At 47.4% G+C, this 19,753-nt stretch overlaps 2 protein-coding genes across 14 annotated transcripts in view; one reads left to right on the top strand and one right to left on the bottom strand.

Moving 5' to 3' along the window:
* The window catches only part of PTK2 (protein tyrosine kinase 2), a 219,819-nt gene extending 217,177 nt beyond the window's left edge, over positions 1-2,642 (top strand). For 7 of the 12 annotated variants that reach the window (XM_074145770.1, XM_074145776.1, XM_074145774.1 and 4 more), the window contains 3 exons: positions 71-226; positions 688-768; positions 1,361-2,636. In XM_074145770.1, the coding sequence (XP_074001871.1) occupies positions 71-226; positions 688-768; positions 1,361-1,573 (450 nt within the window). In that variant the 3' untranslated portion in view covers positions 1,574-2,636. Of the gene's footprint in view, positions 1-70; positions 227-687; positions 769-1,360 lie in introns of all 12 variants that reach the window. The other 5 variants (XM_074145771.1, XM_074145772.1, XM_074145769.1 and 2 more) reach the window with 1 other exon arrangement.
* An 806-nt stretch (positions 2,643-3,448) lies between these two features.
* RPLP1 (ribosomal protein lateral stalk subunit P1) lies at positions 3,449-4,903 on the bottom strand. 2 transcript variants are annotated; one of them, XM_074145625.1, is made up of 4 exons: positions 4,708-4,903; positions 4,519-4,593; positions 3,989-4,106; positions 3,449-3,568 (listed from the first exon to the last, which is right to left on the bottom strand). In XM_074145625.1, the coding sequence occupies exons 1-4, from the start codon at positions 4,777-4,779 to the stop codon at positions 3,489-3,491; spliced, it is 345 nt and encodes a 114-aa protein (XP_074001726.1). In that variant the 5' UTR covers positions 4,780-4,903; the 3' UTR covers positions 3,449-3,488. The 2 variants fall into 2 exon arrangements, with proteins under 2 accessions (XP_074001726.1, XP_074001727.1); XM_074145626.1 differs by lacking the exon at positions 4,519-4,593 and having other exon boundaries at positions 4,708-4,779.
* Between the last annotated feature and the right edge of the window lie 14,850 nt (positions 4,904-19,753).

The following is a 19,753-nucleotide window of genomic DNA, read 5'->3' as shown; positions in this document are numbered from 1 at the left end:
GGAGGTTGGGAAGGTGCTGAGCTCCATCTGGTGGGGACAGGAGGTTAAACAAACCCTTCTCTGCTTCCAGATTCAGCCGCAGGAGATCAGCCCTCCTCCTACGGCCAACCTGGACCGCTCCAACGACAAAGTCTACGAGAACGTGACGGGGCTGGTGAAGGCGGTGATAGAAATGTCCAGTAAAATACAGCCAGCTCCGCCGGAGGAGTACGTGCCCATGGTAAAGGTACGGAGGCCGTTCCTAAGAACGAGAACATCGATTCTCTCCTCGGTGAGGTCTTGGAGTGGCGCAGGAGAAACCTTCGGGAAAGCTGGGAGTAGAAAAGCATTTTGTGGTTTTGGGGGGTAACCAGTGGAGGGCTGGAGCATTGGATGCTGTTACCAGTAGTGTGGGAACGGTGCTTTTATTCCCCAATTAGCTTGTCCGGGGACAGTGAGGTGTGCACCATCTTCTCTGCGTTTCATTTTTTTAAAAAGAACTTTTTTTTAATCAACCCTTTGGCATTTTGATGGCGAAACACGGAATTGCAAGTGGGGTTTTCGGAGTCCCTCAGCCATGTTCTAACTCTGCTTTTACCCCAGTGAGGGATGAAGTCCATCAGTTGCGTCCTGCATTCCGGCTACAAGTCTCTCATCCATTCATTCCATGTTTTTGAACTTAAATTTTCTTGGTTTTTTTTTCCTTAGGAGGTTGGTTTGGCGTTAAGAACCTTACTGGCGACCGTAGACGAGAGCCTCCCGGTGCTTCCTGCCAGCACCCACCGAGAGGTACGTGGAGCTGCCCTGGCCTGGTGCTCGGCCTGTTATATTCCACGTGAGCCCCAGCAGGACAGGGATCTGGGGAGGGTTGGAAGGTTTTGGTGAGATATCCCATAATAACCTAGTCCTGGATGAGCAGTGACTGAGATCTTTCAGTGGAGTTCATGAGTAAAACCATTTTCCTGCAAAACCTTGGATGAGTGCAGTAACGAGCAAACCAGGGGATGGTTCCTTAAGTGCCATCTTAGAGGATCAGCCTGACTTCAGCCGTGTGGTTTTGAAGGCACCTGTGTCTCGTTTCTTGACCTGTTTTATTTTTTAGAGTTACTTTAGTAATAAAAATATAGTGACCTGGAAACCGAATAACAAGGTGTTAGAACCCTTAAGGCGTGGGTGAAGATCTGCTGTTAGTGATTTGGCTCTTGGTGACATTTAAGAGCGGGCTGCTCCTTATCTCCACACAGCGGGTGCCGAGATTCCATCTGTTCCACGATGGCCACGGAAACAGCCCCGGGGGCTGTCGAGGGAGGGCAGACGGTGCCGTTGCCGTGTGGCGTCGCTGTCAGGAGCGCAGAGAGTTGACTGAATCTTCTCGTTGCAGATCGAGATGGCCCAGAAGCTGCTGAACTCGGACCTGGCCGAGCTCATTAACAAGATGAAGCTGGCCCAGCAGTACGTGATGACCAGCCTGCAGCAGGAGTACAAGAAGCAGATGCTCACGGCCGCTCACGCCCTGGCGGTGGATGCCAAAAACTTGCTGGATGTCATCGACCAAGCCAGGCTGAAGATGATCAGTCAGTCCAGACCCCACTAAGCGCTGAGGGAAGAGTTTTCATCAGGCGAAGAAGAATTGTGCTTGCGAAAGGATGTTCTTCCACCTCCCACCAGCAGCGAGGATTAACCCAGCACGGTCCTGGCTCTCCAGCGCCTCTTGCTTCAGCGGAGCTGACTGACGGCTCTCGGTTCTCTCTCGTTACAAAAAGTTTAACCCAGTTTTTATATCGTAAAGCCGAGCTGGTCTGGGATTCAAACAGCGGCATTATCACACCGTGACGTTTGCGCAGGCGTCCTCGGGAAACGAGGGCCACGGAGCGCGCTGCGGTTCCACGGGACACGCTCAGCCCAGAGCTGCCACCGGGCTACGGCCTCGGAGCCAAAACTTGTCCCGAGCAGCAGAGCGGAGAAAGATATTGTGAAGTGAAGAATTCGGGGAAACCTCAGGGCTGAGAATTCTTGCCCACAGTATATGAACTATCCAGACTGGAATTTTTTTTTTTTATTAGAACACTTACGTCGCAATATGCTAATCACAATTTACAGAGAAAGAATAAAAAGCTATATTTTCAAGACTTCAGTCATTTCAAGACAAACTAAAAGCCCTCTTCATCTTCCTGCCTTTTACTTTTATGTGGATGTGTGAAGCATTTGTTTGGAACTAGCTGTAGAACACAACTGAAAACTCGTTTTTTTGTTTTGTTTTTTTTTTTCCACCAGAATAACGTGCCAGTTCTTTTGTAGCAACGTTGTTTTCCTTGGAAGCAAAAATGCTGCTTTGTACCAGAGCAATTCGGAGCTGCATTTAGAGGAGTTCTGTAACCGTTCATGTCCCCCATTTTTATATAATTTATAAAGACAGATTAAAGCCATGTTGAATATTTTAAACCCACTGTAGTTACTAACCCATCCTTTTGTCTATCTTGCCTGGGAGGAGTTACAGTAGAGCAGCGTAATTAGATTTTCCTTGGTTTTTCCAGTTAACGCCATCTGTTCTGTTCAAATACAAACCACACTCCCTTTTTGCTGTTGAGGGATATAAATTATTCTCAGGAAGAATATAATGAACTGTACAGTTACTTTGACCTATTAAAAAGGTGTTACCAGTGAAATCCCGGCTGTATGAGTTTGTGTGTGTGTGCATGAGTTTTCTCCCACCCTAATCCCCAGGGTTTAAGAATTTAGGTATTCATTTAAGGAGCAAGAACAAACATCCAAGGAGGAAATCCAAGATTTAAGTAGTTTTCCAGAAAGCACAGGAACAAGTCAGTGTAACCATCTGTGTAAGTGACTTGTAGTTGCTTGGTGTCACTCCTTACACTCCTTTGGACTTTGAAAAATCCATTTTCTTAGGGGGAAGTTTATTTAAAGCAGGGGGTTGCACAGACAAAGCCTTCCACGGGCACCCACATCTTTGACAAACCAGAGGAGCTCGTTTCCTGGGCAGAGGGGTCGGTGCAGCGCCCACAGCTTTAGAGTCCTCCTTATCTGAAATTTTCATTTAATATTTTACAACACACATTAAAAAGACAGCCTTTACCTTCTTCAATTGCTCTGGGAAAGCCCTGTTCAGTAGTTATTTTAAAAATAGATACTTTCTAAGATACTCCTTTCATATGTAAAATTACACAACCTTCCACACGTGCCCTTCAAAGCGGTTTCGAGAGATGCTCCTTTTTTCTGCAAAGGCAAAAAGTGACACCCCTAATAGAACCCAGGCTCGGTGCCTGGCACTGCAGGACTCGGTCTGCCTGTAAACGATACCTGCTCCTGAATAAACATGGTCCCAGCTTCAGCCTCCAGCAAGGGCCCTGAGCTGAGAATTCAGCCCTTCTCCCGTCTTAAGCTCAACCGCTGCAAAACACACAAATCCCTGCCCCCAATCAGGTTAAATTACCTGGTAAGAGACAAGAGTACATTTAAAAGTTCTTTATTACAGATGGGTACAAAACTTATTAGTCAAAAAGACCAAAGCCCATGTCGTCATCAGATTCCTCTGATTCTTCTTTCTTTTCCTCTTCTTTCTTTTCCTCGGCTAGAAAAGGAGAAAAGAACTAGTTACTCACGAGCACGAGCTGCACAATGCTATCACACCAAGCCAGCAACCCAAGGAGACAAGTATTTCCACTGGTAGGAAAGTGGGTGTGTGCCTTCAAAATTAATTTCTATCAAATCTAAAACCCCTTTACACGGGAGCTGCTCTCTCTTCAGCCACCAGGATGAGATCCTGATGACAGAGCAGCCTTCACTGTGAGGTAACGCTAGTCCTGAACACTGACTCAAACTGCAACTCCAGCCTAAAGCGAGGGTCTGGTTTGCTCTACCCACATGTACTAGGAAGCACAAATCGCAAGGGGAAGAGCCAGGCTGACTCTCAAGCTGAAAACAAGCAGTTTTTTAACCCAGCGTTCGCTCCAGCTGACGATTCCCGCATTGGGTGTAGCATCTCCCTTACCTGGGGCAGCACCGCCTGCCGGTGCGGCTCCACCAGCAGGAGCGGCCGCAGCTGGAGCCCCGCCACCGCCCGCGCCCACATTGCAGATGAGGCTCCCGATGTCGATGTTGGCCAGAGCCTGGGGAGAACAACCAGTGGGGAAGCCCAGTTAGTGTAGGACAGCCCCACTTCACCCTATGCATCTACTCCACTGTGCCACCAGAGCGGCCTCAGAACCCCACCATGACATACCAACAGCTGCTTTGCTCTCACCCGCCCAGTCGTTGGGTGACAGCATAATTTGGTGACTCGGGCTCGTCAAAGGCTGCAGCTTCCAAGCTAAACCTGTAGGGGTCCGCTGCCCAAGTCGCTCCCAAAGGAGAGACAATGGGTGTGATCTGCACCCAGGCAAAACAGGGACGCCCCCACACACATTACATCCCCAAGGGGTGCCCGGGTCGGTCGCCCTCCCCCCCCCCCCCCCCCCACCTCTCACCTCAGCCCCGGGTCGCCCACCCCCCCCAGCCCGTGCCGGTCTCCCTGACGCTCACCTTCGCGAAGAGACCGGGCCAGAACGGCTCCACGTTCACTCCAGCCGCCTTGATGAGCGCATTGATCTTGTCCTCCTGCAACGAGAACGGCGTTCAGCAGCCGGCCCGTCCCCGCTGCCTCCCACCCCGCCATGCTGCCGCTCGCCGCCATCTTGTGCCGGCGGGACACGGGCCCGGGCCCGCACTTACCGTGACGGTGACCTCGTCGTCGTGCAGGATGAGGGCGGAGTAGATGCAGGCGAGCTCGGAGACGGAGGCCATGGCGGGGCGCGGTGCTAGTCGCCGGGGTGAGACGGCCTTAGCTTCAATGAAGGACACAGCACCTTGCGCCGCCGGAGAGGAAAAGAGCTTCGGCCTTACGGGGCGCCTTTATAATGGCGCCCGCAGCCAATCGCAGGCTGAGACGCACCGAGGCCGTCAGCGCCGCTGCCCAACCCGTGACCGGCGGGGCGGTGCTGACCAATGGCGTCGGGGCAGGGCTCCGCCAATCGCAGCGCGGTGGGGGATGACGGGAGCGTCGGCACGGCGCGGATGTGCGCGGCGGCGGTGTCCGTGGCGCGGCGCGGGCTGACTCGCAGGGCCTCGGGGGGACGCTGGGTCCCTCTGCCCGCCTCCCGGCCCCGCCTCCCGGCGCGGAGCCTGCCCGGCCCTGGGGAAGCGGGGCGAGCGCACTGCCGGCTTCTCCGCGGTCCTCCGCGTTAAACCGTAGACTCATGGAAGGGACCTTAAAGGTCATCAAGTTCCATGGGCAGGGACACCTCGCACCAGACCGGGTTGCTCAAAGCCCCATCCAGCCTGGCCTTGAACACCTCCAGGGATGGAGCAGCCACAGCTTCTCTGGGCAACCTGGGCCAGCGGGAGGGAGAAATTCTTTACTGCGAGGGTGGTGAAACGCTGGCCCAGGTTGCCCAGGGAGGTGGTAGATGCCCCATCCCAGGAAACATTCGAGGTCAGGCTGGACGGGGCTCTGAGCAACCTGATCTAGTAGAAGATGTCCCTGCTCATTGCAGGGGGAGCTGGACTAGATGGCCTTTGAAGGACCTTTCCAACCCAAACCATTCTATGATAAATAAGTTAAATCTTCAAAAATAAGCTTGAGCGAAATTATTGAAGGATTTGCAAAAAGCTTGAAAGCTTAGAATCCTAAAATGACAACTTTCCATTACCAGCAAAGCGTATCCAACAACCTACTATTGTAATGCTCCCTCTTAAAAATTCTGAGGATTTATTTGACCATTGAAAGTAAAAGTAAGGTGGTGACCTCTTGTAACCATACCTTCCTTATCACAGAATCTTCTAGGTTGGAAGGGACCTTCAAGATCATCTTGTCCAACCATCAACCTAACTGACAAAAATAAACACCCACAAAACAACAAAATGCAACACCGTCACTAAACCGTGTCTCCCAGCACCACATCAGCCTGTCTTTTGAACACTTCCAGGGATGGTGCCTCAACCGCCTCCCTGGGCAGCCCATTCCAATGTCCAATAACCCTTTCAGTGAAAAAATTTTTCCTAATATCCAGCTTGAACCTCCCCTGGCGCAACTTGAGGCCGTTTCCTCTAGTCCTGTTGCCCGTGACTTGGGAGAAGAGACCGACCCCCCCCCCCGGCTACCCCCTCCTTTCAGGGAGTTGTGGAGAGCAAGAAGGTCTCCCCTCAGCCTCCTCTTCTCCAGGCTGAACAACCCCAGCTCCCTCAGCCTCTCCTCATAAGACTTGTGCTCCAGACCCCTCACCAGCCTTGTTGCTCTTCTCTGGACCCACTCCAGCACCTCGATGTCTTTTTTGTGGTAGGGGGCCCAAAACTGGACACAGTACTCGAGGTGGGGACTCACCAGTGCTGAGTACAGGGGGACAATCACCTCCCGAGTCCTACTCGCCATGCTGTTCCTGATACAGGCCAGGATGCTGTTGGCCTTCTTGGCCACCTGGGCACACTGCTGGCTCATATTCAGCCGGCTGTTCACCAACACCCCCAGGTCCTTTTCTGCCAGGCAGCTCCAGCCACTGCCCCAAGCCTGTAGCGCTGCCTGGGGTTGTTGTGACCCAAGTGGAGGACCCGGCACTTCACCTTGTTGAACCTCATCCCGTTGGTCTCAGCCCATCGATCCAACCTGTCCAGATCCCTCTGCAAAGCCTTTCTACCCTCCAGCAGGTCGACACTGCCACCCAACTTAGTATCGTCTGCGAACTTACTGAGGGTTCTTATGATCAGAAACAACTCAGAGTTTCACTATGTGAAGTTTTGAGACTACTTACGCTGGAGATGATCAACGCAGAGTGTTGCAGCACTTAACTTGTGGGTACTTAACCCTATTAGCAGGGTCACCAGCTCCAGAATTTAAGCAATTGCTTAAAACTTCCTATACAAGGCACAGGGCAAATGTCTACATTTTTAGTACCCAACTCAAAGTAGCAAATAATTCATCCTTCCAGTAGGATGTAATATCCTGGAACCTCTGTCGCTGCCAGCTGCTTGAGGATGGGATTTCACAAAGGACTTGCCTGAACCTGCCTTGTCTGTCCCCCCGCTCCAGTGTTGCCGCAGCCTCCCATGTGAAAGCACCCGGAGCTGTGATACCTAAGGCAGATTTTATGTAGTTTATAAATGGTTAAACTGTAGAGAATCTTCTCTTAGAGAAGAAATGTAGCTATTTTAGCAACCATCCCAAATGGTTTCAAGGACTTAGTAAGATAAGAAAGGATGTATGTGGCCCTGAGAACATGGTGACCTAAGACAGAGATGCAATAAATATGGACATTGTCTGACAAACAGGTGGTTGCAGAGAGATCATTAGTTTTAATGAGCAATTAAGCAGTTAGAATGTTTTGCCAACATGAAAAGTGAGCCAAAGGACAGGTGAAGAAGATGAAGATTGAGGAAGAAACAACGCTCACTCAAAATGAAGACCACCAGAAGGCACAACTACGCATACCCAAAAGCTTATTATAATATGTAAATGAATTCTCAGAAATGTAATGAATATGCTAATGTTTTCTTGGCATTACATGCAATATGTATACCTGTTGTGTATAAATTTGATGTGACAACGGCATTTGGTGTGCACGATAGGAGGAGCTATCCCCGGTGCACTCGGCACCGCGATAAAGAATGCCTGCTTTCTAAACTTTAAATTGAGTCTTAGAAAGTTTTATCTGCTGGTTTGCGGTAACAGCTGTGCCGACGGGTCCATAGGGTCATAGAATCATCTAGGTTGGAAGATGATCATGGAATGGTTAAAGCTGGAAGGGACCTTAAAGCTCATCTAGTTGCATGGGCAGGATCTTTGAGGGCACCTTTGAGATCATCGAGTCCAACCGCTTGGCAGTCCTAACACTGCCAAAACCACCACCATGAGACAATCTGCCTGACAACTAACAACAACGTTCCATCAAATGAAAAATGAACTTGCCAGTGAAGGTGGGCTGGGAAACAAGTAACAGAAGTTTGCAAACAAACAACAAAATTACAAGACTTAATAGAGACCAGTCATAATTTGCTCATGAAGGAAGTTCATAGATAGTAGATAACTATGTTCTAAATATCAGGAAGCAGAAACTGGAGTTTGTTGAAGAGCATCAGGATCTCAGAATAACTCCTACTACAGCACCTCTGGAAATGCACAGCTCATCAATAGGCTAAAAAAAACGGCAGGAGACTCGAGATATTAAGATAAGAAAGATTCCCTCCAAAGGGGACCAGGTTACATTTATATATATGAGGAAGGAACTGAAGGTAAGACCGGCCCACGTAAGGAGCTGCTCAGATAGCTTTTACCTTATGTCTAAAGCTACTGCCACCTAAGAAACCCCAAAATGTTAGATCTGAAATGTCTGCTCCACTGAAAACATCCTGTGTTAAACAGAGAGTAACTTATTTTGCAGGATTTAAATAGTGACTACATAGCATCGATCTCTTTCGACAGTAGAGGAAACCTAGCTTCAATGAACTTGTGAGTTCTCTGTATTCCAGGGATTCTTGTTGCAATGATCATAGAATCATAGAATCATCTAGGTTGGAAAAGACCCTTAGGATCATCGAGTCCAACCATCTACCCTACTCTACAAAGTTCCTCCCTACACCATATCCCCCAACACCACATCTAAGCAACTCTTAAACTCCTCCAAGGATGGTGACTCAACCACCTCCCTGGGCAGCCCGTTCCAGTGTCTGATCACTCTCACTGTGAAAAATTTCTTCCTAATGTCCAGTCTAAACCTACCCTGTTGCAGCTTGAAGCCATTCCCTCTTGTTCTATCGCTATTTGCTTGTGAGAAGAGACCAGCACCAACCACGATCAGCATGTTGTGCCATTGATTGCAATTAGTGCTGTTGGTTGCAATGATTACTGGTGTTGTACTGAAATGGAATATATTTGGGAACAGCGTGCAAGAATTCCTATTGCTTGTGGATACGAAGGAAGGTGAATGTATGGCTCAGCTTCTTCTATTCTGTTTTCATGGTGAAAGTAGGAACGGAAATTTGTGAGGGAGGAGGAACACTGATAACAGTTCTGATGTAAGTCCTTAAGCTAAAAATCATCAAAAATGCTGATGCGTTGTTAAAAAATAAAATATGAAGACCTAAAATGTAAATGTGACATTCACATAGGCTTAGGCTTTGGTTGGTCAAGATGTTAATTAAATGAGATTTACCTACATCTCTGCTTCATGGCTGTCTTGCTGCATCTACCGAGTGACACTGATAAGGCTGCTCAGCAGGGGCTCAGAATAAAGTTATGATGAAAACAAATCACTATGTAATAAGAAAGCTAAAGAAAACCCAACCCAGTTTTGCTGCTTCCTAAAGCTTTTTGAATCCCAGTTATCCAGTCAGGATTGCTGGTTAATAAAGCTCAATTCCAAGGTTCAATTCCAAGGGGTATGTCCTTTTCACCTCTGATCCTGTAACCGTCTATAGTTTGTACAGTCGATTTAACACATCGCTATCCTTTTGGAGCAGAACAGTCTTCATTCTAGATTAATGTATAGAAAGTAGATGGGGGCTTAAAAAAATATATACACATGCTTCTGTGTATTCTGCAATTCCAGGTTAGTGAGTTAATTCCAGGGTGATGAGTTACTGGGACTTGGTCCAGAAAACCGATGTTCTGGTGTTATAGGATAGCGCAGGAACATCTCAGTGATACACAAACCAAGTAATTTGGGTACGAGACGTCCCTGGGGTGGATATTTTACACTTAGAGGATGGTAAAGAGCAGCAGCAGAAATTTGGCTGGATATGCTTGTACGTTACTTGCCAGCCAAGAAAGGAGACCATCAGCAAGGTATGGATGAACTGAGGTGATTCTTCCTTTCTTAAAACAGCCTTTTCCCAGCTGCCAGGGCTGCTCTTTTTCAATGACCGATAACCAGCCATAAATTATTGATGGTTTAGGGGGCCTTTGCCTTCTGCCTGCACCCATTTTCAGGGCCCTTGCTGTTATTCCACACTTGAACGTCACAGCAGGAGACATGGGTTCAAAACAAACTAGCATTAGAGTCTGCACAGTGAGTGTTCTGTGGTTCTAGAAAACTGCATCGTATTGTGATTTGAGACTAAGGAAGCAAAAACAAGTAGGGTTAGTGAAATGGCAAAAAGTTTTGTCACTGAAGACAGCATTTCCAAACGTGAAACAACACGAGTTAAAAACTTAGCCAGGTATAAAACCAGCAGGTAGGGAAGTCGTTTGTACACCCAAAAAGGAGAAAAGCTATGACTGCTTGGCTGAAAAGGAAAAAAAAAATATGCGAGATTCCCTGAGTCTCTAAATGGCCTTTGTCTTGTCCAGAATCACTTACATCTTCTGTATAGATACTATAGTCTCTTAAAAACAATCACTGTGTGACAGTGAGAGGACTTAAAAACAGGTAAGTCATATTAGTTAGTTACAGTAGATACAATCCACCTTAATCTCGATACAGTTCACTTTCTTTCTCCACTAGTTTATTATTTTTTTTCTTGTTTAAACTCTTCAAATGGTCTAAATTGCTTATTGGAACAATTAGGACCCTGGGAGGATCCTAATTTGGCTACACAAGCATATATCTCCTGGTTTTATCAATTAGCCACACTAATGATCTTCAGGTTGTTGATTATCAACAACAGGGTAGAAAAGCTCTACAGAGCATGGATAGGCTGAGGCCAATGGGTTGAGGTTCAACAAGGCCAAGTCCTGCACTTGGGTCACAACAACTCCATGCAGTGCTATAGGCTTGGGGAAGAGTGGCTGGAGCTGCCTGGTGGAGAAGGACCTGGGAGTGTTGGTTGATTGTTGGCTGAATATGAGCCAGCAGTGTGCCCAGATAGCCAAGAAGGCCAGCAGCATTCTGGCCTGTATCAGGAATAGCATGGCCAGCAGGACTGGGGAAGTGATTGTCCCCCTATACTCGGCACTGGTGAGGCCCCACTTCAAATACTGTGTTCAGTTTTGGGTCCCTTGCTACAGGAGGGACATAGACATGGAGGGATGTGCTGGAGCAGGTCCAGAGAAGGGCAGCTAAGCTGGTGAGGGGTCTGGAGAACAAGTCTTATGAGGAGCAGCTGAGGGAGCTGGGGGTGTTCAGCCTGGAGAAAAGGAGGCTGAAAGGAGACCTTATCACTCTCTACAACTATCTGAAAGGAGGTTGCAGAGAGGTGGGGGCCAGTCTCTTCTCCTGAGTAACAGGCGATGGGACAAGAGGAAACAGCCTCAGGTTGGGCCAGGGGAGGTTCAGATTGGATATTAGGAAAAAATTTCATGACGGAAAGGTTTATCAAGCATTGGAACAGGCTGCCCAGGGAAGTGGTTGAGGCATCATCCCTGGAGGTATTTTAAAGACATGTAGATGTGGGTCAGAGGGACATGGTTTAGTGGTGGACTTGGCAGTGCTGGGTTGATGCTTGGACTCGATGATCTTAAGGGTCTTTTCCAACAGAAATGATGCTATGACTCATGCCAACACCTTCACCCAAAGGCAACAGGTTAAAGTCGTTCTGACTTCTAAGGGAGGGAAGGTGTTGGTAGATAATCAGGTTGTCCTGATCTGTTTGAGTTATGTGCTGTTAATCAAAACAGCCATCCCCTTCTGCAAATGTTTTCTGCTGTTTTTTGCAGTTGCACATACTGAGTCTGGTGTTTTGTTTTGTTTTCAAATTTAACAAAATGGCTATAGACCATTAAGCTGTTTTCTCCAAGTTTGTTCATGAACAGTCTCAGGTACAGTATTTGCTTCCTTCACCGTCTTCTTGGAAACTACTTTTCTCCCCTGCTGGGTTTTTTGGTTTTGTTCTCCTAATAACTAGGTTATTGCAACAAAAAACTAAACTCTATTACTACTTAAAGCTGTAATAAGCGGCATAACTGACATATCCCCAATAGGTGGTGCTGCATCGTTTTCATAGTGTTTACTCATATTGTTGGCCCTGATCACCTTGAAAAGTGAAGTCTTTCTTGAGTGAAGTTAATAATCTAATAATAATAAATACTTTGGGTTGACTGGTTTTTTTTAAATATAAATAAATATTGCAATTAACTTGGCAAAAGAAATCAAGTGTGGCTTTGTAGCTTAGCAATTAGGACAGTCATCTGGTTGAGGAGAGAAAAAAAATCAGGCTTTGGTCCCTCTAGCATGGATTAATTGCGATTAAATCAGTAATTGTAAAATAATAAGCAGCCCCTGGGGAGGGGACCAGAACCCTCAAAGTCTTTGTAACCATGTGAACACATTAGATCATAGAGTCGTGGTCTTAACTTTTGTTCTGATCTCATTTTATATTCTTATGTAAAGCAGAACACAGAATATGTGAGAAGTCTAATGCGCTCACTCCAGGATAATATCTTAAAAGTTAGGCCAGTTGAGAGCTTGACAACATAAGCTTAAATCCCCACAGATTCAAGAATAAGATTTACAAGTAAACTGTTTTGCCACTATGTCATTGTTACCAAAGACTAAAAGACATTTATAAACTGTGGGTTTTAAAAAGTTAGTTTAAAAAGGGGGGGGTTGTTACCTACTGAGATCAATGTATGTTTTCTCATCAAAAGAAAATCCATATTGTTTGTCACTAGTCTATTTGTGTATAAAATATTTTCCCCAAATTGCTCCTGCTGATATAAATTATTTTGAAAAGCAGTTCCTAAATACCATCTTTGCTTCCAAAATTATTAGAAAATGATCAGTTTTTCCAAAACTAATAATTCCTTCTTTGAGAGATATCAGTTCTGGGAAATGTCAGCTTGAAATCCAGCAGTTATGGTAGGTATGTCCAACAGTGACTCAATTTTTTCTCTAAAGAAACCTGATTTTAATCATTTAAGCAGTTCTTCTTATACTACTCCATAATTGTCAATATAGCATATAAAGAGCACGCATAAAAGAATGCTTTTATAGAGCTTTCAAAACACTCAAACCAAACCTTTTCAAAAACTGAGGTCTTTTCTGGGCGAAATTGCCCAGTAAGACACAATTAGGTTTCGCTGTGCTCCAAAACATCAATTGTCAGTGACAAAAAGCATTAGAAATAAAGCAAGTGACGGGGCCCAAAATAAGCGTGTCCCCCGTTACTTCAAGAACAGAGGTAGCAGAGAGCTGTGACTCTCCTCACTAACACAGAAATGCTGCTGCAAGTGGGCAGTAGCATGAAAATAGCCTGCAGGAACAGCAGAACTTCTACATGAGAAACCAGTGCCTAAATAAAACTATTTAACTCATTTATTATTTAACTGATTGTGCAAGTCTGCAGTCATGTATACACAGCGATAAGCCCTTTTGCTTATGAAGTGCTAAATCTACAAAAATCAGCTTTAAATCAATATGAGTATATTGCACTCTAGGATGTTCCAGGTATTAATTGCTGTTTTCGGGATCTCTATTTTTCAGGGAATTTCTGAAATCAATTGCAGAGTATCCTGTGGAGCCCAAGAGAAGGCTTCAGTGCTGCTCGTCAGGGTGACCAAATTAGTCACGTGGACTTTTCTAGAAACCTATCGGTTTATTTTTATGATCTCTTGTGCTTAAATGCAGAAGGTCTAACAAACAGGCACAGCAGTGTGTGTAGTGTTAGAGCGATTTATCTTTCTCATCAGATTGAAGAGATTGATTAAAAAAAAAACCCTCAGATGTCGATACAGGGAGTGCATGGTTTTTTCCCATCATCTCAGCATTTAGTAGTATCTGATATGGTAACAAGGCCAAATATGCCTCAGATAACTCTCTTCTGGCTCTTAGTTTTGGGGATTTCTACCACCCTCTCACCCCGCCGCCCCCACCTCTTTCAGCCTCTAGCAAGGTTATCTAGCATAAACCAGAAATCTTTGGTGGTTGTGCAAAAATGTTACCCAACTCCTCAGAGAGGGGAAAGCAGCAACCCTTTTGCCAGCTCCTTTGGCAAGTTTATCTTCAACGTTTATCTATATAATTTTGCTAGACTTCCTCAGCTTTACTCTAGAATGAAATTTGACCCATGATTTTGTCCTTTATTTGTTTTTAGTTACTGGTAAACCTTTACTTTCCAGCAACTTGAGGAGCTTGGAATGCAGACAAATCCAGAATCACTCCAGTGGAAACTCTAGTGGTGACAATGGTTTCGGGAAGAGTAAACTTGAAGTGAAAGCTGATCTGATAATAGCAACCCTTGAATATCTACAAATATGACCCAAAGGGAAGAGTAAACATATAGTTGATGAAACTTTGGAACAGTGAGATGCTTCTATATCATTTCCGAGATGAACTGATGAAGGAGGATATTAATTGGATTGACAAACCGTATGAGCAGTACGTTTGCCTCATCCTTTGGCAGACAATATTTACTGAAGGAATTCAATTGACTTTGAAGGGGCTTGACTGTTCTGGGATGAGAACTGCATTATTTTTTTTAAAGGCTTCCACATCAAAATGGAGCAGGTGAATCAAAGTGTGGATCATAGATCCTATAGTGTAATTCTGTCGGTAACACTTTCTGGTGGAAACGAGCATCATTCACTTGCTCTTTGCCTCCTTAGCAGGTTTAAGATTTTTTTTTTTTCCTACTTTCTCCTCCTGAAAGGAAGAGGTACCAATGAGGTGATTACAAAAGCTCCTGCAGGAATCATCATTACTGCGATCTCCTGGGTCTCAGTCCATCAGATTGACCAATACAATGCCTCTTTCACATTATTGCTAGTTGGTATTCCCCCGTACTAAACTTGATGCACGTATGACCAGAGATTATTTGGTTGTACAAGACAGAAAGGTACCACAGCACAGCTGGGTTTCATAGATACAACAAAAAGTGTCTGTGGTATGGAGGGGTGAGATCCATTAAATGACTGTTCTGAGGTTTTCACAGCAGCTTTGACTCATAGGGCGTTGGGGAGTAAGAAATGAAACTATCAAATCCAATTTTCAAGTAAACAGGGCATTCAAGATCAAGCAGTATGTGTAATACTGATGCCCTTCCAGCATCCCTTTTAAACACGCAAAACCAGGCAGACTGCCTTCAAGGAGAGGTAGCAGAGAGCTTAATATTTTCCAAGGTCCCACCGAAAGATGGAACAGGACTCTAAGCAGTCCTGGCTGCAGCACACACTTTGTTTTAGCTTGACTGTTGATGTTGCTCCTGCCCTAAGGCAGAGGCTTGGTAAAAACGAACGGTGGTTCATCTCGGTGGGTGACTCCAGGGCCTGGAAAGGCTCCTGCTACACACGGTCGGTGCCTGGTTAGCCACATCGCAGGAGGAGCAAAAGCACCGAGGGCCCGGCTGGGGCAGAGCCGCTCGGATCCAGCAGATGAGATGCGTGCGGGGGAGGCGACGGAGGCGGCAGAGCCGGGCTCGGCTCCAAGCGCGGGCGGTGGGGGATCGGCCCGGGCCCACCGCCCGGCCGGGGAGCGGGGCCCCTCGGGCGGCCGCGGGCAGGAGGAGGCGGCGGCGGCGGGCGGAGCCCCCCTTCCCCGTGACCCCGCGGCTCCTCCCTTCTCCCCACCCACCGCCCCGCTCCTCAGTGCCGCCGAGTAACCTGGTTTCCCGGCGTCAGCCCGGCCCTCCTCCCTCTTTTCTTTTCTTTTTTTTTTTTTTTTCCTTTCCCCTTTTCTTTTCCTTCCCCCTCCCCTTCCCTCCCCTTCCTCCTCCTCCTCCTCCTCCTTCCCCCCACAGCATAGCCGGGGCTCGGGCTCCCTTCCCTTTCCTCCCCTGGAGTCTGCCGCCGCGGTAGGGACCCGGAGAGAGGCGCCGCCTCCGCCGCCGCACACGGAGACATGTACCCGGGAGCCACCTCCGCCGGACCCGGTGAGGCTTCGGCCGGTTTTTACCTCCTTTGGCGGGGGGGGCGCCCGCCGGAACGAGTTTCTCTTCCTCCCTCGGGGCGGCGGGGTCGGAGCTCGGCGGCCCCGTGTGAGGGGAGGGTGTCTGTGAGGAGAAGGGGGTGGTGGTGGTGGTGGTCTGTGAGGGGGGTGGCCGTTGGCGCACGCGGCGGTCTGTCAGCGCGGGAGGCGGCACGACACCCCCCTCCCCCCCCCGCCCCGTCCTCCTCCTGCCCCGGCCTGGGCCTGGCTGGAGCCGCCGAGGCCGCCGCCGGCCGCCCTCACGGGGGAAGGAGGGGTCAGGCCGCCGCCACCTCGGCGAGCCAGCCTGCGTGTCCGGAGGCCCCTTTGAGGGGAGGGTCGCCTTCCCCTGCCCTCCTCTCCCCTCCCTCTGCCGCCGCGGGAGGTTGGTCCCGGCCTGAGGGGACGGCGCGGGGAGGGCGGGAACCCTGAGGCGGTGGAGGGGCGGTGAGGTGAGGGCGCTGCTCCCCTCTCCCGGGCGAGGAGTTCCCCTCAGGGCTGCTGGGAGATGGCAGAGATTCAGCCCCCCCCAACACACACACACACACACACACACACGCTCCCTGGCCCGATCGTGTCCCCTCGGCTGTGCGCTACGTGCCGCCTTCCCCAGGCCGGCGCTCGGCTGTTCCTGCCAGCTCGGCCTCCTGCTGGCAGCGCGGTACGGACCGGGGTCTCCATTTCCTCCCTCCCCGATCCTCGCATCCTCCCGGGATACCGGGGAGTTCAGGCCGCTGGGGCCGGGCTTCCCTCACGGCGTGTTCGCCGACGGCTGCGCCGCGCTAGTTTGTGGTGTTTAGAGGGAGGTGAATGGTATCCACAGGTCGGGGAGGGCTGGAAGAGGTTGTCGGCTTCGTTGGGTGTCTTCGAGCTCTGTCGTGTAATGAAGTCTGTGAGCGAAGGAACGATGAACGTGGAGAGAAGAAAGGTTACCAGCTCGCTCAGGGACGTTTAATATTATTTAGGGGAAGGATACGTTAATACTGAGGGAGTTCGTGTAGTTAACACAACAGTGTTTTTTCTCTTTAGTGTTAGGCTGTTTCTGTGGTGATGATTCTTTTCTAATCTAGAAACTGTGATGTTCGGGTGACTGGTACCTACTTTTCTTACAGAAAAGTTTCAGAATAAGTGGAACTTTATTTTATATTACTGTTTTCAACAGGTTTGCATAAAATCTTTTCCCTTATAGGGATAATTAGCAAAGAGTAGTGTGTGAAATGTAGCTGAGATGTCTTTTACTGCTACGAGTGCTTCTACTGTAAGAGCATTTACATCTTAGAATCCACACTTGGGTGCTGGCTTCTTTTTTGGTTTGATTCTCTTGAAGGGACAAGAATAAAGAAAGACTGGATGATGGTTTTCCTCTTAAAGTACAGCTCCTCTGTTTTTATTTTCTTGCTTTTCTTTTTGCAGTTCGCAAAGGCTTTTACTAGACGCTCCAGGAAGATAGGGCTCTGCAGCTGTGTGAATCCAGACTGATGTTCAAGATTTTGGTTTCATGTATAACATCATTTGCACATTTCACTACTAGTAACTGTGTATAACAATTGATTTAATCATTTGGTGGCTTCTAGTGTCAGGTTTTCATGCTCAGGTATGCTTTCAGTTTACAGGTATTCATGGTGCTCAAATTGTGCTGTTGTTGCTGAGGCTGTTATGTTCACTTCCAATTGATATATCTTTTTCAAAGCTATACATAAAGAGCTAAATCACTGAAAATGTTGCTAGTGTACGGACTGAGAGTGGTTTTACATGTGGGAGTCTCTCTACCTTCCTTTGTTTGCTCTCTGCCTGATCCCACCACTCTCCCTTTCACTCGGAATGATCTTACTTCCACAGCACCAGCGTTGGTGGCTGCTCTTTACCATCAAGAACCCACGTTCAGCGTGTAAGGGTATTTTTCCCTTACTGGAACAGCCCTCTCTTCACCTCAGGCTTTTGATAGAACAACCGCTATACTTTTCTTGAGTCCTAGGTTGCTACTCGTGTCTTGGACTCCTGCTCTTCTGCTACTTACAGCCAAGCTCATCTTCTCTCTTGTTTACTTCCGAGTTTATCTCTGTGGCTCAGCCCTTTCCCCCTGCGCGGAGCTGGGCAGCGACCGTGTCCGTTCTGGGGTACGAGCTGCGAGTTGTTCTCCACATGGCGAGGTGCTCCGTTTCCTTCCTGTGAAATCATCTACAGAGAGCCTTAGCAGCCCAGTGGCTTCTAGCAGTCCAGATGGCTTCCTGGTCCGCACCAAATCGTAAGGCAGGGAGGGCATTTGAGGAGAGGTTTTTAAGAGAGCGTGGCTGTAGTGTGAACTGGTCTGGCAATGGGGACTGTCAGCAGGATGGTTAGTTGTCTTGTGTAAGGCTACGTGTGGCCTGCGATCTGCCGGTGAAAGTCCCCTTCCATATGTTAATCTGATACCTATAAAAAGAATGTATCCTGAAATCCTGTGCCGAAAAGTGTGGTTTATAACCACTCACTGAGGTGCAGCTGCCGTTGAATCCACAAGAACCCCAGCCTCTACATGTCTGTCAGCACATCCTTGTCACCGCTTAAACGCTCCATTCATATCTCCTGTAACTTAGATCTGGCCGCCGTTTGCTTCTCCCAACGTTGCCGACGCGTACGAGCTCCTTTGCTCTTCCAGCTCCCGTCGCCAAACTGGACACCGCAGCCAACCCCCTTCTGAGGGTGCCTGTGGTGCTGGCCTCCTGCCAGCGTAATCGCTCAATTTGCCACAGGGTTTGCTATTTTAATCTTAATTCTTTTTCTGGAAACAGTATAAAGCAAGTTAGGAGGCTGTTATCTGACTAATTTCAAAAATTTGCTGCCGAATGTGGAAACTTTGTTCAAACATGCTGTTACAGCAGGAGTAAGATGTTTTTTATACTAGAGGAGGACGTCATGAAATCACTGTTTTCGTGGTTAGGGAAACCTATGATCCCTGTTCCTTTTTCCCAAATACTGTGTGAGTTCTTGGCGTAGTGTTGAATTTGCCAAAACATTGCGCCCATACACTTTTTTCTTGCCTTCAAGAAACTGAAAAGTGAAAAATCTGAAAATAAGAGATATTTTTTTATTTTTTTTTTTTAAGAAAAATAAGTTTGATACTGCTACATTTTGGTATATCTATACTAGGAGGAGAGAAAAATGTCAAAGCAGCACAGTAAAACTACTGTCATTAACTTTAAAGAATTGATTAAAACTTGTGTAAACTTCAGTAACTTACACTGGTTGATATTCATATATTTATAAATTCTGAATTTCGCACACTATAGATTATCTTTTTGTTCTTTGAAACGATATTTGATTGTTGCCTGCTACTCAAGGTCTCCATTTATTGTTGAAGCACTCTGAGAAAGAGTGTGTTCGTGAAGGGAGTTAATGGCTTTGCGCGTAAAATATAAACTTCTTTTCCTTGCACAAGAAACAACTTTGAGCCCTCTGTCAAACTAGTGGAACAAAGGTTGTTTTCTCAGTTGTCGTTTAGCTGTAAGTTACCTCATTGTTAATAGACTGTTGAGACTTCTGTCTTGTTATTTTTCAGTGCGTGTACTTCTTTTTATCTCCCATATATTTTCCTGAAGATATGCGATGGTTGGATGTTGATTCTCTTTAGGTCTCTTTATTTGTGAAGTGTGGTGCAGGGAAGGGTATGCTCATGCCTTTCTTCGGGTGTTAGAAATGGCAACATCTTCACATCTTGGAATTTAACTCCACCGGTGTCCCCTTAGCTCATGCCCCAGTGGCAGCAAGAACTCCCATGTACCTCCTGTCAAGGGTCTGCCCTTCTCTTCTTAGAAAGGCTTTTTGTATTCTTTTGGGGATGGATCTGAACCTGCTCTTACTGTGCTGGCTCAGCTGGTATCACAGAGTTGCCCAGTTTCTTTGGCTTAATTTTAGGCAGTAAATTATGTTGAAATTCATTGTAAGCTGCCATACATAGAAGAGGAAACGAGAAC

The sequence above is a fragment of the Numenius arquata genome, chromosome 3, assembly GCF_964106895.1.
Source record: "Numenius arquata chromosome 3, bNumArq3.hap1.1, whole genome shotgun sequence".
Classification (NCBI taxonomy): Eukaryota; Metazoa; Chordata; class Aves; order Charadriiformes; family Scolopacidae; genus Numenius; species Numenius arquata.
The sequence above is the reverse complement of the archived record's forward strand: the minus strand, read 5'-3'. Positions and strand labels throughout refer to the sequence as shown.

Coding starts and splice junctions, on each gene's coding strand:
- RPLP1 (XM_074145625.1), bottom strand. CDS start 4,779: ATGGCCTCCGTCTCCGAGCTCGCCTGCATCTACTCCGCCCTCATCCTG. Junction 4,107..4,518: donor GGCCCGGTCTCTTCGCGAAG/GTGAGCGTCAGG, acceptor TGTTCTCCCCAG/GCTCTGGCCAACATCGACAT. Junction 3,569..3,988: donor GGCAGGCGGTGCTGCCCCAG/GTAAGGGAGATG, acceptor CTCCTTTTCTAG/CCGAGGAAAAGAAAGAAGAG.